At 51.8% G+C, this 15,656-nt stretch overlaps 2 protein-coding genes across 2 annotated transcripts; one reads left to right on the plus strand and one right to left on the minus strand.

Annotated features, from left to right (window-relative positions):
• Positions 1-257: 257 nt before the first annotated feature.
• PSV08DRAFT_225672 (peptidase family C50-domain-containing protein) lies at positions 258-10,256 on the minus strand. The gene is made up of 5 exons (XM_014228463.1): positions 6,961-10,256; positions 3,609-6,911; positions 3,146-3,213; positions 1,534-3,002; positions 258-1,483 (listed from the first exon to the last, which is right to left on the minus strand). Exons 1-5 carry the CDS (start codon positions 10,158-10,160, stop codon positions 323-325), a joined length of 9,201 nt encoding a protein of 3,066 aa, XP_014083938.1. The 5' UTR covers positions 10,161-10,256; the 3' UTR covers positions 258-322.
• A 3,661-nt stretch (positions 10,257-13,917) lies between these two features.
• Positions 13,918-15,646, plus strand: PSV08DRAFT_410602 (G protein-coupled glucose receptor regulating Gpa2-domain-containing protein; the record flags this gene model as incomplete). The annotated part of the gene is made up of 3 exons (XM_014228465.1): positions 13,918-13,990; positions 14,050-14,534; positions 14,588-15,646. 3 exons carry the CDS (start codon positions 13,918-13,920, stop codon positions 15,350-15,352), a joined length of 1,323 nt encoding a protein of 440 aa, XP_014083940.1. The 3' UTR covers positions 15,353-15,646.
• Positions 15,647-15,656: the final 10 nt, after the last annotated feature.

The following is a 15,656-nucleotide window of genomic DNA, read 5'->3' on the forward strand; positions in this document are numbered from 1 at the left end:
AAAAGCAAAAGAAAAAAAGGGGTATCAGCACTTCTTGGGCTGCCTACATCAATGCCACGAGCGACCACACGGCTTGTATTTGTTCGTAGTTATCACGACATAAACGTCGAGCAGATGCGTCATGGAGTTCCAAAAGCGGAATAGACAGATCTGATCGATCGTACATGCGGCACGCCGATCGCTCCTGGCGGCTCGCTAATCATCAAACACCATACAAGACAGTAGAATGTGATGTCATCCACGGTCTACTTCAAAACTCATGACGGCAAGATATATTTACTAGCATTATGTGCTGGAAAGATAGCACAATCTCAACTTTGAATCATATAGTATGTAAACCTTTTAGCGTCTTGGATGTCCAATCCTCGACATCATTGTTAGCCGACTCAATGGTCTGTTCAGCGCCTGAAGGGGCATCTGGCATGGCAGCAAATGCCACTGGGTTTGTCACATGGCCCAAGTCGAAGAAATCTAATCCTAGGTCCGCGGTCGCATTTGTGAACCAGTCTTCGCCCAGATCTGCGAGCTGCATTACGTGCTCGACACCTGCGTCGCTCGCCGCGGGGGCTACAGACTCGAGCATTGCATCATGCGGCGTGTCTGTCGGCGTTGGTGACTTTCTGTCAGCAGCAACCTCTGTTATGTTAGCAAACTGCAGCGCAATCCGGCTGAGCGTCTTGTAAGTAGGCGCAAGAGTTTGCATGTCGCGGATTTGATCAAGCACGGCCCGTACAGTTGTCTTGCGCTCAGTATCCTTGGTTGACTCTACCTGTCCCTTTGAGCGGGCGAGAAAGTCTGCGCATACAATCATGATTGAGTGAAAAACATAGTAGAAATCCAGCCACGAGTATCCGATGATTCCAAGCTCGATGCCGGCCCTGATGCACTGCAGGCTTTTGTGCACAGACTCGACGCAGTCTTCGGCCAGTGCAAGGGTTGTTCGCCAGTCGTCGGAATCGGTAAACATTTCGTTTTCGAGAAAGGATAGGCTACTCTCAATTTTTTGTACCAAGAAATCCCGGGTAACCATGCAACGCGTATGGTAATAGTAAATGTGCAGCAGTAATGCCATGGATCTGTGCTCCGACGTCAATGGGTAGCAGTCCAGCGACATGTTTGGCGGAACGGTTGCGATAAAAGCGTCAAGTTCTCGCAGTAGAGCTTTTGCAACTGCCGGCGTCGGCGAGCGTTCTTCAGCCGAAGTTTGATCGAAATAGGCGCGTTGCCGGACACTATAAGACAGGCGGACGAGATCGAAGCAAAGACTGGCAGAGTCTCCAGATATACTTGGTTGCCCGAATTCCTGAAATTCTGGCATGTGGAGTGACATTTCGCGATCATCAATCGCAGTTGGGCGGCCGAGAATACTGCACAAGGTTTTTTCAAAAATGTAAATGGTCCACCAGACTTGGCGGCGTATATTCCGCTCGACAAACTCGAATTCTTTGTTCGAAGCGTCTCGATGCATTCCCATGGTAGTTGCCTGCGACATGTCATCAATCAGTGAATCACTCTACCTGGTGCGTAACTAACCATACGTGCAGCGAGGCCTATAAGCAGCCATGAACTGCTCTTTTGCCCAACACTATGATGGTGCATGTTGAGCAGAACAAGTGCCTGGACATTATCCAAGCAGGCCGTTACTAGGAGCCGCCGAAAGTAGTTTTTGGAAAATTTGAGGTATTTGACTCGTAGCTCACGGGCTTGCTTGGAGTCGAGTCCGTCCAGCTGCTGGCATCCAAAGGAGAAGACCAGGGCCAATGCCACCAGCCAGCCAATGTCCTTGCATTCGTCGATCAATTCCGCTTTTCGAGAATATGTTGCTTCCATGCGAAGATAGAACACGCTTCGATTGAACAAAGGCATGTACATGTGAATCCGGCTAAAGTAGGCAGACGCAAGGGCCTCTGCGGTAGCTTTCGGTGGTAAGAGAGTGCCGATGGAGTCTCTGCTCAGACTATGCTCGCGAGACAAAAATTCATCACTGGAATCATCCAGTTCAGACCTGGATCTTTTGCGGCTTCTTTTGCCAGACAGGGGAAGTTGAATTGTTTCGGACAATGTCAGGTCTTCGTGGGAGGGGTCAGTGCTACTGCGTTTCAGAATGGAGTCAGAGTGGCTGGATGGGTCTGAGATGAAAGAGTGGGCGCTTGCGCCCGTGATTGATATCCATCGAGCAGCAAGAGCGCGTATTGTTGTAGCAAGGCGAAAGCTGCTCGAGGGACCAAAGTAGTGTGAGGTGCGCCGGCTTGCTCGCAAGAGCTCTTCTGACCGAGAGGGGGGTCGCTGGGGGTCGGAGAGGGTACTGGGGCGATTGTGTTTGCTTTTGATGGATGGAAAATCACTGTGAGAAGAGTGGGTGGTGTCGTGTGTGGTGGCATATGGGCCTAGGGGTGCCTGCCGGGGAAAAGAAGATGTTTGAAAGGGTTGAATTGGAGGCTGCGGTTGGGGTAGCGGTGGCAGTTGCTGTTGTTGTTGTTGCTGCTGCTGCTGCTGCTGTTGTTGTTGTGGTGGCAGTAGTTGCTGCGACGAGGATGAGGAGCGCTGGTCGGTGGCAGTGGCGGTGGTGTTGAAGATGTTTGCCGGAGTAAAGTCGTCATTGGCGGGCATGGTGATATTCCTCGCGGCTGCGATCCTAAACAGCGTCTCGGTATCCTGAACATTGTCGTTGGGGAACAGGCCCTTGACCAGGGCTTCGAGCGCTCTATAGCGCAGACTCAGCGTCTCGACGCTGCCGTATACGCGCTGCTTACGGGGAAGTTTGGATTCGCAGGCGACACCACTGGCCTTGCAATCGGCGCATGGCATGTCTGCATTGTCGCGAATGCATCGTGCCCGGCGGATCTTGCATCGATCGCAACTCACGAGCGCTCGCTTGCGAGACGAGCCAGACTTTGGCGGGCGTTCCGTCATGGCCGTGTGGCGTGCGAGGCCGGTCGCGAGGGGGTGTGGAGGAGTAGGTTCAGTGAGGGGAGTGAAGAGCTCGGAGGAGAGGAGAAGCACTACTCTACAGGCGCGACGCCATGGCGGCAGATCAGGGTCTAATCTGGCTTCTGGCTTCTGGGCTGGAGACAATTGGCAGCAGAGTTGGTCGTCACGTCGCTCTGGGTCGAGCGGAGCGTCTTCCGCGAAAAAGCACACGCACGCGCATGCCCTGGCGACAGGCGGCCCGGCAGAGCCAATGTGTTGACATGGCAGTAGCTATGTACACATCTAAGTACATGTGTATGTGTAACATACATGCATCCACAAGACAGACATGCTCGGTCCCATCACCAGGGCCGCTCGGCGCGAAATATTGGCGCGTCCTGTTAGTCTGTTCCATACGAACTTCCCCTTTCGGCCCTTCTCATATACCCCGACAGTCCGGCAACTCCGGCCATGGCCAGCCTGAGCGCCGGGCAACACGCCCCAACAGCCACTCACTAGCACGCACAAGCCCAGCTCAACACGCCCATGCCCTGGCAACACATCATCTACGCGAGGCGCTTGCAAAAGATAGGTACAGCATGAACCAACAATCTTCAAAACGCCTGGCCCCCTGCCCGAGCCACGCCCGCCCTACTCTGCTCTGCTCTGCTTACTCTAGATACACAGGAATACCATACACCACCGCTGCTGCCCCGTTGAGATATCGCAACACACAGGCCTTGCGTGCTTCGCGCACTGCCTCGTCCAGCCCGACTGCTGCCCTGCCGCTCTTCTTTCCCTTCTTGGCACTTCCGCCACTGCCCACTCCATCCGCCTCGTCCATCAACTGCCCGGCTCTGCCTTTGCCTTTGGCCTTCTTTGCAGCCGTCTTTCCCACACTCTTCGCAGCACCGCCACCGCTGTCGTCTTGTCTCTCGGGCCACAGTCCCCATAGCTCGCCAGCCTTGACGGCAAAGCGATCGCAGTCCTTGTCCGTGACATCCCAAAGCATGCCCACAACAGCCGGTGCGCCAGCAGTAAGATAAGAAGCAAGCATCCCCGACGGTTCGAAGATGCCGTTTTCACTAAGGTGGACCGAAGAGCAGCCAAACAGCAGCGTCGTCGCACATCCTGCTTTCCTGCCCTCCTCGCCTCCTTGGCCTGCATACAGTCGTCGTACTGCCTTGGACTTGACATATTGTGCACCGCTGCCGTGACCAAAGTACAGCACTAGATCCTTTTCCCGCAGACTGTTTTCAAACTCCTTTTCCGATGGCGCCCGACTGCTAATGCGATCCCATGATCCCTCGAGTTGGTCTAGACGCGGCGCCATCGTCTTAGATGTGTGTGCCAGGTCCCCTGATGGGTTGAGCATGCTCGTCCCCCTCATATTGGAGCAAATGTAGTGGCCAGCCGGCGCAGTCTCCGCTTTGGACCCGCACGGTCGTGCCGAGAGCAGCCTTTCGCGAAGGGCCGCAAGTGAGGGTAGTCTAGAGATTGACAACTGCTCTAGGCATGGCAGCGACTCCCATGGAAACCCGTGCAAGTCCTTATCCAAAATGAGTATTGTGTGACGACAAGCAGACTCCAGCTTGTGAGATGCACTGTGGTACGCCCGGAGAGCTTCATACGTCTCGACCACCATGGCATCGAAATCGAGTTCGTCATACGCGTTGCGCTCGCCGTTGAACTGGAGGATATCGACGACAAAGTAAATCAGATCCATCAGCGCTTCGTCCAAGTCGAGTTCCTCATCAGTAGCGTCCCCGAGACCAATAAACAGCTCCAGAACTCGTGCATCCAGTACCGGCCGCTTTTGCTGACTCTTCTTTTTCCGCGACGGCAAGTGCTCGTTCAGTATGTTCTCCAATGACTTGCGAAACTCTGCAAGCAGAGCTGGTTGTCTCTCGTGCTGTGAAAAGACACCCTTGAAGCCGCCAAGCCAGATGTTCTCCATGTTGATGAGTAGCTCATGTAGGCGCGTGTCGAGAGCCTCACGTTCAGCCCACCACTGTTGTCTTGCTTCCCTCGAAGTCATATCCTTGGCGCTTCTCGTGCTAAAGTCACTGAGCTCGATAATCTCGTCAAAATCCCTCTTTCCGTCGTCAAACGAGAACTCGTCCTCGTCCATGTCGCGAGAGGCGTGACGAGCCAATGGCAGGCGCAACACAAATGGCGACAAGCCCTTTTCGAAACGAGTAATGAACAGCTCGTCACGGGCCTCACTAAGAGCCAACGATACCGCATTCCATGTCTCTGGGATGATGTCAACGTAATCTTTCTGAAACTCTGATACCGACGCAAACGAAAAACTTGATGCATCCGTCACCGGCCATTGCATACACTCGTCACGTGATATTTGCTCCTTTTCCGCCTCGGTCGACTCCTGCACAAGCCTCAATGCGTTGACCTTGGGCAGTTCGCTCATGTATGCGGCATACATTGGGTGCAGTGAGCCTGGCAGGTCACTACCCGCTACAGCTGACATGAGCACGGTGACATGACCCAGCGCCATGGATGTCTGGCGGAACAAATGGTTTGAGCCATTGGTAGCACACAGAGCATGTGCTTCTACAAGTCTCTCTCGTGCTTCGCGGAGTGTGTCCATAAAGTCCTCTTTTTGTTGCTTCTTTGCTCGACTGGATTTGCTAATAGCAGAAGACACAAGAGTCCCTTTCTTGACAAGCTCTACCTCGGAAAGTCTGCGGTCTTTGAGACCAAAGGCAGGAAATGCAATTGTCGACTCTGGAAGTGTGTTGACAGTGAAGTCTTCCGCAATCTGTTTTGCGCTCTGTGCGAGTCTTGCTTTGAATGTTGCCCACATGTGCGACACTTCCTGGTTCAACCCATTCTGCAGGTCTTCAGCTTGACCAAGAAGCTTCAGGGCTTCAGCGAGATCGTCATGTAGGATATTCGCAAGTACAGCTCGATCCCTCATGCTCGCTTGGAAGACATACAATCCGGCACACTGGTCAGCAGTGGTCGATTCCTCTGACGCTGGCGGAGCACCAGGTTGGCGGGTTGGTTTTGGTGCCGTCTTTCCAGCCCGTGTTGTGGCTGCTCTAGGCCGAGTACCGGTAGCAGACTTTGCAGTTGTCCGTGGTGCGACTTTGGCTGCAGGCTTACGGCCTCTTGTTGCCGGTTTTACTTTGGCTACTTTGGTGGTATCTACTGTTAGGGATGACAACTGATCTGTAAGTGCATCAACAGGAGCGGAAAAGGACTCCAGAGTCTTCACGTATGTCGGCGAACTCAAATCTTTCAGAAGCTGCTCCATGAGGTTATACGACGCTATCTCCTGCTCATACTGACCATTCCAGTGATGTGTTCTAGCAACAGCAGAATAGTAACCGGCAGTCGATAAGCATTTGCGTGAAGTAGGCGCATCCAGTGATTTGAGAATAGCCTCAGCCTTATCGGGTCTATTGCTCTGGGCCCAACAGTCAGCACGCCAGCTGGCATTGTCAGTCATGAGTGTCGCAGATTGTGTTGCAGAAGCAACCTTCTCAGCTTGTTCGGCGATATAAATGGCCTCGTGCAGCAACCCTTGGTGAGCAAAGATTTGAGATTGTTGCATCAAAGCACGGTACATGGATGGGACCAAAGCCCAGAAGTCAGGTCCGCTAAGGGCACCGTGGGTGACAGACATGACAACAGGCACACCTTTGTCAATACGGAGAGAGCTCAACGGGTCAAACCCTGTTCGGCTTGACCCATCTGCTTCGGATTCAAGTTCGTCTGCAGACGCGGCCTTCTTGGCGTTTGACCGCGATTCGAGGGCAGCCCAAGTACGCCGGTTCAACGTGATGCACTGCCTCACATGTCGAGCCGCTTCTTTGTATGATCCAGTAGCAGTAGCAAACAACGAATGAACATAGGAAGCATCTGCCACGATTCTGTTGAACCGCAGCCGGCCGGAGAGTGTAGTTGTCGGCTTCGCCAAGTCCAAAAACTGAGAGTCTCCAAGCGCAATGGATTGGGCATTTTCCATGATCGCTGAACTATTGTATGTTAGTACATGAAAAGTAGAGAATGAAGTTTTGTCTTTACCATTTCCCTGGATTCCCTACACCTAACAGATATTCTGCGTAAGCGATGTGCCACTCCAGTCTTGCATCAACAGAACAGGTCCGGGATTTGCTCAGTGCTTCAGCTTTAGCAAGGCAGAGGCCTGCTTTCCCAGTGTAACCAAGACGCAGCAACTGTAGCCCCAAAGCGCACAGCGTGATGAGGAGCTTAGATCCATCGTCATTTTTTTGAAGCTCGAGAATGTTAACTAAAAGATGAAGAAGAGGCAATGCCAGGTACTCTTCGCCCTTTGCATTGAGATATTCCACACATGCATGAAGATCTTTTAGCCAAACATCTATGTCGTCAATTCGATCGCTCAATATATCCCAAGAAGATGCAGAGGTGACGAGAGACTCCCACGTGGCAAAGCATTGCTGAAGAGTTGATGTAGGAGGAGAGGATTGCTGCATCGAGGATTTGAGCTCGTAAAGTGCTTTTAGGTGAGCTTGATACCCCTTCAATGCTTGGTCTTGAGACTGCTCTATTCCTATGCTCTCGTCCCAATCAAAGCCAGAAGTTTGGTTATCCTGGGACAAGATTTGAGGATCGCTTTGTAAAAGCTGAAGAACAGCGATAGATGCCCTTAATCGTCGAACCGGATAGGTTTCCTGCACGTATACTACCCGGAGTCGTTCGATCAGACTGCGAATTGATTTGTCTAGGTTCGAGTCCCATTTCCGATTTTTCGACAACGTTCGTAAGTTAAAGTGCAACTGCAACTCCAATATAGCCCCTTCGACGTCTGCATGAATTGTGTCAATGTCAAAATAGGCGACTTCATCCGTCTGGCGAATCCCAAACTTTAGGAACGAATGATGGTAACCTTTCAGGAGCCTGACAATTACACTAAATGGTCCGGTATCGTTGAATGTTGCGGAAAGAGATGATTTTGCTGCAGCTTCGGAAAGCCGTCGCAGAATATCTGCAGTAAGGTGACTTTGTATGCATTGTCGAAAAGCGTCGCGGGAGTTTTCAATTTGGCCCAGATCTTCCAAGGTCTCGCCCAGTTGCTCAAGCTTCATTGAGAGAAGTCCGCTCTCTTGCTCAGTTGGGTCTCTTGATTGTACAAGGTCGATGGAGCGCCGCATAAGCATGACCAAGGTATCGAGCTTGCAGCGGGCCCTCCGTAGCTGCATATAGAGAGCCCAGTAGCCGTTGGATAATTTGACAACATATGATCCAATGATAGATTCGATTTTCTCGCCTGAGATAGTTCCCTCTTTAACCTCTTCTTCGAAACGACGAAGTACGTGTGAGCATTCTTGTAACAATATGTCATAGTCTTTCCACTCGTCCTCAGTCTTGATGGATTGTTTACAGCATGCCATGACCGAGTCAATGGTACCCTTCATGTATTTCCAGGCCAAAGTTACCCGTTCATGGTGCTGACATTGTGTCTTTGAGTCGGCTTCATGTGGGTATGCAGTACCCAGAAATCTTGCTGAGAAATGTATGCTTGCAGCGATAACAGACACAGCCTGTTGCGCTACAGCCAGCTTTTTGTCGTCGTCTGAAGGCTTAGACAGCCGTGCGATAAGGATCTTCGTTGCCGCTCGTCTCAGGGCATTGACTTCTGCAAAGAGCGACTCTAGATCCGCCGCTGACCCACCCAGACTTCCATTCAAGGCATCAAGGGCATTCGTAATTACGTCGTTCAAATCAGTTTTCTTTTCGCCTTTGACGTGAGCCTCTATAGTGATGGTAGCTATTCGTATCGTCCTCGCTGTTTGCTTCACGGCGGGAGTTTTAGAGGTGGTGGAGGATGTTGAAGAGCCTAACCATCGAAGAGCCTGGTCAGACAATCCCGCAGCCTGGGCAAATGAGGATAAAGTCTTGCTTGCGGTGGCCGAGGCGGGAGCGCCATTTGGTGAAGTAGTGGCACTGTCAGACCATCCTAAAAGATCTGTATACAAAGTCTCGGCCAGCTTGTACTTCTTAATAGGGATAAGTTGGGATCTCCGGCCAAAGGCAATCAAACATTTGGCGAAGGGCTCCGACAGCTCTTGTTCCTCATTGCTCTGGTGATTGACGAGGCCCCACCACTGCTTTCTCACACTGAAGGCCAAATGTTGCAGAAGCAATACTTTCTCTGCAGATGGTTGCAGAGTGTTTGCGTCATCCGCGCTCGAGATACTCGGGCAGAGTGAGAGAATAGTCTGGGCTAAAGACTCAAGCTGCCTAGCTGCTTTAGCTTGACTGGCTGGAGACTTTGCAGTACTCAAAAGCAGATTCGCAGGTGAGGATGGGTTGGTAGGTTTCAGGAATTCCCAGGTAGCTTCGATTGTTCGTGGTCGTTTTAGTTTTGCGATGATACGCAATGCGTATGATTGGAAGCTTGTGACCAGTGATACAATAGGGCTATTAGGGTCTATGGCTGCGAATTCCAAGAGTGACGCCAGGCTTTCCTTGTCGGCAGTGCCAGTTTGCTGTGCAGTATCACGGCCAATGTGTCTATCCAACCTCCTTTTCAGCGTTCTTAACTCTTTGACGGCCATGTTGTCTAGGCCGTGTGCAACGAGCTTCCCGGTGAGCGCAAGCACGCCATTCTCATACTGCAGCTCCTTAGTGTCTTTCCCCAGGACCTTTGTTGCTTCTGGAGTACCCAGGAATGCAAATGCCGTCCTTGCGCACTCAGCCGTAGCGACCAGGCCTGGATCAGGGCCTGGGGACAGAAACGACGAGTATGACGAAGAGCGGCGCGGGGCGCGTTTATGAGGTGAATTATGTACCTGAGAGGCGGACCGTTCGCGAAGAGGTTGTTGTGAGAGTGGCGGGGTCTTTGCTTGGCCGGGTCGTGCTGGCTTGCGAGCATCTTCCGTGGGTGTTGGCTTCGACTTGGAAGGGAGCCGGGCAGCGATGACTGGTATCGGGCTCTTCAGTGCCTCAGCAAGTGTTTGGAGGGTCTTGTTGGCGACTTCGGTAGCCAGTATGTATTTCTCCCTGGGCGCAATTGTGTATGTCTTTTGCTTCTGAACATCTGCAGCCGCACCCGTCGCTGCTCGCCTCCGCGCAGTTGTCTGGGTCTTGCCCTTTAAATTTTCCTTCTGTGGTGGCTCGTCTTCCTTTTTCGAGAGAATCTCCTGGAGCGCGCTGACTGTGGCGTTGGAACATGTCGAGATGGATTGGAGTTCGGCTTTGATGTTGTTGATACGCGCGTGCGCTTCGTTCTTTGACGCCATTTCTTCGGGTATGCGTAATTTGGTCGTATGCGCTGCTTCTCATAGGGTGGTTTGATTATACATTATTAAGAAGACGGGGTGCGCTGGTGGGTATGCTCTCATACAGTGAAGCCGGTGTTGGGACGCAACACGGCGGCCAAACATCCCAACAACACGCTACTGCATCCGGTTAGCTTGATTCGCCGCCTGTTCCCGTGCCGGAGCCGCGTCGGGCTGAACCCGTGACCGTCTTCCTTGTTGCTCCAACGTTTGTCCGACATGTTGTGCTACACACGGCGGGCAATGCCTCAGTCCATGTTGGTGATTCTGCGATCCTTTACAGATGTTTCACGTAGTAACAAGAATGGCAAACTTCAACACCAACCATCTCGCCTCGCCTCGCTAGCGACATCAAACAAACAGCTGGTGATTTGTGGGCGAGATGATGCCAAGGATCCCGTCTTGCAGTTCCGCTTTAGGTGTTTATCGAGGCTACATATATCGGGCTATCCCTTGCTTAAGATTGTTCGCGGCTTGACATTGGCGATAAACAAGGAGGAGCTTTGCAACGCCCATCACGGACTGCTCACGCATTCAGACTAGCCTTCAGCTCCTCGGACCCCACATATGTTAGCGAGCCTGTTGAAAGACCCTGAAACGGTTCAGATGTATCTGGGTCTAGATTCTGGAAGTCGCATAGTGGCTGGGCGAGAGATTGCTTATGTGGAGGATTTCGCCTGGAGTTTGGTGTACACAAATACTATGGCGCTCGGTAAACAACAAGCAGCATACTGAACATCTGAAGTTCCACCGGCTGATTCGTTGCTGGATATGAAGCATGTGGCGTAGGCCGTCTTTGTGACCAACATACGAGTAGGAGCATCATACATTTCTTACGTTGAGAGTTCTCTTGGCTATTAGGATACAGTATATCTCTATCTCCGAATCGTGAGAACAGAGATTAGGCACAAGATTTGCATCCGTCTCGCATCTGCACACTCCTCCCGATGTAGGCCCTCGGTCCTGTTACTGAGGATAAGCAGGCGGAAAAGACTGGCTGACCGGCTAATCATAGGTTGTTTGTCGGGCGTCGCGAGCAACTACAGCCGTCACTAGTTGGCATCAGATCCAGCTGAGCCTGTTCAAAAGTCATTGGGGTATGCTTTGCCTTCACTCGGCCTCCTCTTCACGCTTGTCTATTGTCAATTGCTTCCATATGCCAAAGAAGCCCAGGTTTAGTCCGCAGTCGCAGACAAACTGTAAACGACTGTAAGCAGAGATCTTCAACCGTGACTGCAAGAATGATTGGTGGCCACAAAAGAAGAAGGCGTAACAGCTTACGTCTTATATCGTATTCCACATGTCCTAGCTTCGCATCTTCATAGCAATAGCGTACTACTTAGCTCCTTTAAGGCTCTAAATGCTCGTGTGGCGTTTCTTCTATATTAGCCGGCGAGGTGAAATAGTATGTAAGAGTATTTTTCACCAGAGCCTTCCTTTCGAGCGACATAACGTCTCGGCCCTTCTTAGATTGAGCATGTTGGTCACTCGGATGGTCCGGATCCGCCAGTAGGTGCAAGACGGCACATAGGGTGAGTTGTGCGAACTATACTCGTATAGCCCGAGTCAGTATGCTGGTTCCGACAAGCCAAGTCTGGGGTGCAATGCCCTGTACTATGTACTCTACGGAAACACATCCCGCCTCTAGGCCAACCCTGTGGCCTGGTTGGCCAAGACGATGTGATTGTCAAGCAGGGATGTACTCATCTCGTACGAATTTCAAGTGCGGTGTTATGCAGTGTCACACTTTCCGCGGATCGCTTGCTTCCAATACGACAGGACGATGGCACCACAGCTCCCGAATGTGAGGAACGATGCCAGATGCCGATTTATGTATACGAAATCGATGGATCATCATTTTTGTAAAAACTGGGGCCATTGAGGCAGTTGCAGAAGTTCCTCTGAATGGATCCATTGGCTGGTTTGCCAGCACGTGCCGACTGGATACGTACTTACAGCCGTAGTTTATGGCTGGAGATTGATTGTGGCATTGGAGCACCTGCACACGAGCCTGTGTCGCATGTACCCTGGTTCTATGTCGCCCGGTCTTGCGGCCTGGCCTTCGGGATGGCGCGGTCGGCCAAGTGGACCTGCTGTCGTTCGTGGAGAGTCATCGCGAGTGTTTCGGTACCTGGGAGACAGCTGTCAAATCCATCCCGGGGCACGTCGACATGCACGCATGTGCCAGGAAAACGGACCAGGATATCTATGTGTCCGATGCCTTCCCCTGGCAATCAGTGCGTCGACATGTCGGTTTGGACCGCGACGATTCGCATTGTGGACAATTGTTTTTCCATGGCCCAACACCAACCCAACCCGTTAGTATGTACTTATGCGCACTCCCCTTACTAGTAGGCCGTCAGTCGCTAGACCACAGTTGGTAAAAGCCCCTGTCCTGGCGGCACATCCTCCACAACCTGTCGCCCCACAAACACAGCGAGCGCGGCAAAAGGGAGACGCCTCCAAGGCTTGCGGTACCGTTCGCCCAGACGTTGGCTTCAAAGGAAACCGGTCCGTACATGCTGTGGCACAGTCCCAACGCCTCATCAAACACCAACATGGAGTTTGCAGAACAAACTACGCGCCATGGGCGTGTGCCACATCGATACGACTGTCGTATGGCTGTTGGCAATCTCATTCGCTCCCAGTCTCTGCACAGCACAGACAAGACTGACTGCTCTTGAAGAACATCCCAGCTGCCATGTGCAGCTGTGTCAGGGCCGTGCTCCACGTGGTATCTGACTGCTGTTCATTCCCTATCCCGTGTCGCGTGAAACTCGGTCGCAGCAGGATCAACAACGTCGCGCCACCTGGCTGGCATGCTGCCACTTGCTCATTGCTTCACGCCATGTCAACATTGCTTCTACGGCAGCACAGAGCCTCTCTCGATGAGCACGGCCACATGGCGCCTCACTGGTGAATGTAGTTTGGCGTCTGAGGAAAGCATCCCCCTGCCCAAAAAGGGACATGCGCTAGATTATCAATGCGAATGGGTGATGGACAAGGAGCGGCCGCTAACAGCTGTGTGGCCCAGGAACGCGAACTCTGCTCTATTCACCCCTGCACAGGTAGCGTAAGTACTGCGCTACTTTCGGCGATCATCGAATGCCCGCGGACCCAGTGCTAAATGTCAGGGCTGGCCCACCTGCATGTCCGTTTCGGCAATTCAGAAGTCGATTGGGCGGTCCCCTTGTTCCCGACTATCCATCATTGTCATAACAAGGCGCCCGACTCCACCCAACTAGCCTTCGGGCCATATTTGATATTTCCACCCTCCACCTTGACCCATTGTCCGGGGTAGTCTGACGGAAGGTTTCTCTAGCGCTAAGAACCGCCTTTGCGCCAGCGTATGGCATCAACTGTCTAACCTCCTCCATCCGTCGCAACATTCATTAAAGGGACCCTGGCACCTCCTCCGTACTCCTGGAACCTCCTCCGTACTCCTGGAACCTCCTTCGTACTCCTGGAACCTCCTCCGTACTCCTGGAACCTCCTCCGTACTCCTGGAACCTCCTCCGTACTCCTGGAACGACCCGTGGATCGAAACGTCTAAAGCTGTTCACTGGATACATCCGAGCCACAACATTGCCTTGTTTTGCCAAAGGAATCGGAAATCGTCTACTTACCGACCATGGTGCTTGCATAAACTAAGAAACGCATACCTACCTGCCCCACTACGAGCCAATTCATTCTTATCAAGAACGCAACATCCGACAACATGGCCGACACACTCTCCGAACCGGCACTCCTTGTGTCCAGACAGCGGGACAGCTCAATTTCCAACAACATGGGTACGTACTACACACGCCCATGTCGTTCGAATCACACTGACCTTGCATACCCGCCTCAGACCCACTCACGCCTGTCTACAAAGCTGGCTTGATTCCTATAGCCGTATTCGCCATGATGAGCTTGGTATCAGTAACTACCCTACTTGCATTCATCACCCAGCGAATGGTGTCTTGGCGAAAACACTACAGGCAGTATGTCGGATACAACCAATATGTCATTCTCATCTATAACCTACTTCTTGCGGATCTTCAGCAATCGACTGCCTTTGCCATATCCTTCCATTGGTTAAGGCTTAACAAGATTGTCGCTCCTACTAGGGCGTGCTTCGTCCAGGGCTGGTTCCTCCACATCGGTGATGTTTCGAGTGGCTTTTTCGTCCTTGCCATTGCTATTCACACCTGGCTAGGTGTGGTCAAAGGATACAAAATGCCGTTCAAGTGGTTTGTCATATCGATTTTGTTGATTTGGTCCTTTGCACTGTTTCTCACAATGCTGGGACCAGCAATGCACCAAGACCGATACTTTGCTCGCGCTGCAGGATGGGTACGTTTTGTTTGGGCCATAGACTTGGGAATTGTGAAACTGACTGGCAACAGTGTTGGGTGTCACACGAATTTCAAGACGAACGCCTCTGGCTACATTATCTTTGGATCTTCATTGTCGAGTTTGGCACCATCATCATCTACGCACACCTGTTTTTCCATCTACGTGGCCGCATCCAGAGCATCATGGCAAACGACACCCGCAAGCTATCACGAGCAACAAAGTTTATGGTCATGTATCCCGCCGTCTACGTCATCTTAACTCTGCCCATTGCTGTAGGGCGTATGGTCGCCATGACGGGTCAGCCTATGCCAGACCTCTTCTTCGTCGTCTCGGGCTGCCTCCTCACATCCTGCGGGTGGATTGATGCACTTTTGTACGCCCTAACCAGACGAGTGTTGGTATCTGGAGACTTGAGCACTGGCCAATACAATAGGACCGCCACTATAACACTTACGAACAACGTGCGCCCGGGCGATACCGAGCGCTACGGTCTCCAGTCTATGAATTCCAAGGAGCCCCCCGCCACCTCATGCACCATCACAATCACAGGTGGGAACCGCAGGCTATCTCGCATAGTCGAGCACCACTGCACACGCAGCTACATGACGCGATCACGCCACGATGCCACCGACTACGATGACGAGAATGTCACGCGAACAGGATCGCAAGATTCCATCATGAAGCCACTGCAACAAGCAAATGGAATAAACATCATGACGGAAACCAGTGTGCAAGTGGAGCCTGTAATCGACAGAGAACTGGAAATGGGATGCACGCCGCCGAAACAATGGAACGACGTCCATATCCACCCATGACGATATTGGTACGAATTTGAAATGTTCAAAGGAGGTCATCTGGTATACCAAAAAGTTTTTGGCGAGTGTTTGCTTGCGTCCAGTGATGTACTGGCGTAGATTCTATTTACTCACGTACTTTGTTTATTTCTCTGTTTCATGTTCCCTTTCCAAGCAAACACCTATACCGTATACAATATCTTCCAAGAGGCAGAAAACCCCATGTACCATAGAATCTAAATACTTTTGTTCAAATATACACATGAATATTTCAAACTCGATCTCTTTGAAATCTGAGTACTATACTTAAACAACAGCCCTTCAA

The sequence above is a fragment of the Bipolaris maydis genome (assembly GCF_028858645.1).
Source record: "Bipolaris maydis strain C4 unplaced genomic scaffold PSV08scaffold_9, whole genome shotgun sequence".
NCBI classification, from domain to species: domain Eukaryota; kingdom Fungi; phylum Ascomycota; class Dothideomycetes; order Pleosporales; family Pleosporaceae; genus Bipolaris; species Bipolaris maydis.

What these genes read in the sequence shown, in the direction of transcription:
- PSV08DRAFT_225672 (XM_014228463.1), bottom strand. Translation starts at nt 10,160, where the DNA reads ATGGCGTCAAAGAACGAAGCGCACGCGCGTATCAACAACATCAAAGCC. An exon ending in AACGGGGCAGCAGCGGTGGT is followed by an intron (nt 3,214 to 3,608) that starts GTATGGTATTCC and finishes ACATGTACTTAG; the next exon opens with ATGTGTACATAGCTACTGCC. An exon ending in TAGGCCTCGCTGCACGTATG is followed by an intron (nt 1,484 to 1,533) that starts GTTAGTTACGCA and finishes GACATGTCGCAG; the next exon opens with GCAACTACCATGGGAATGCA.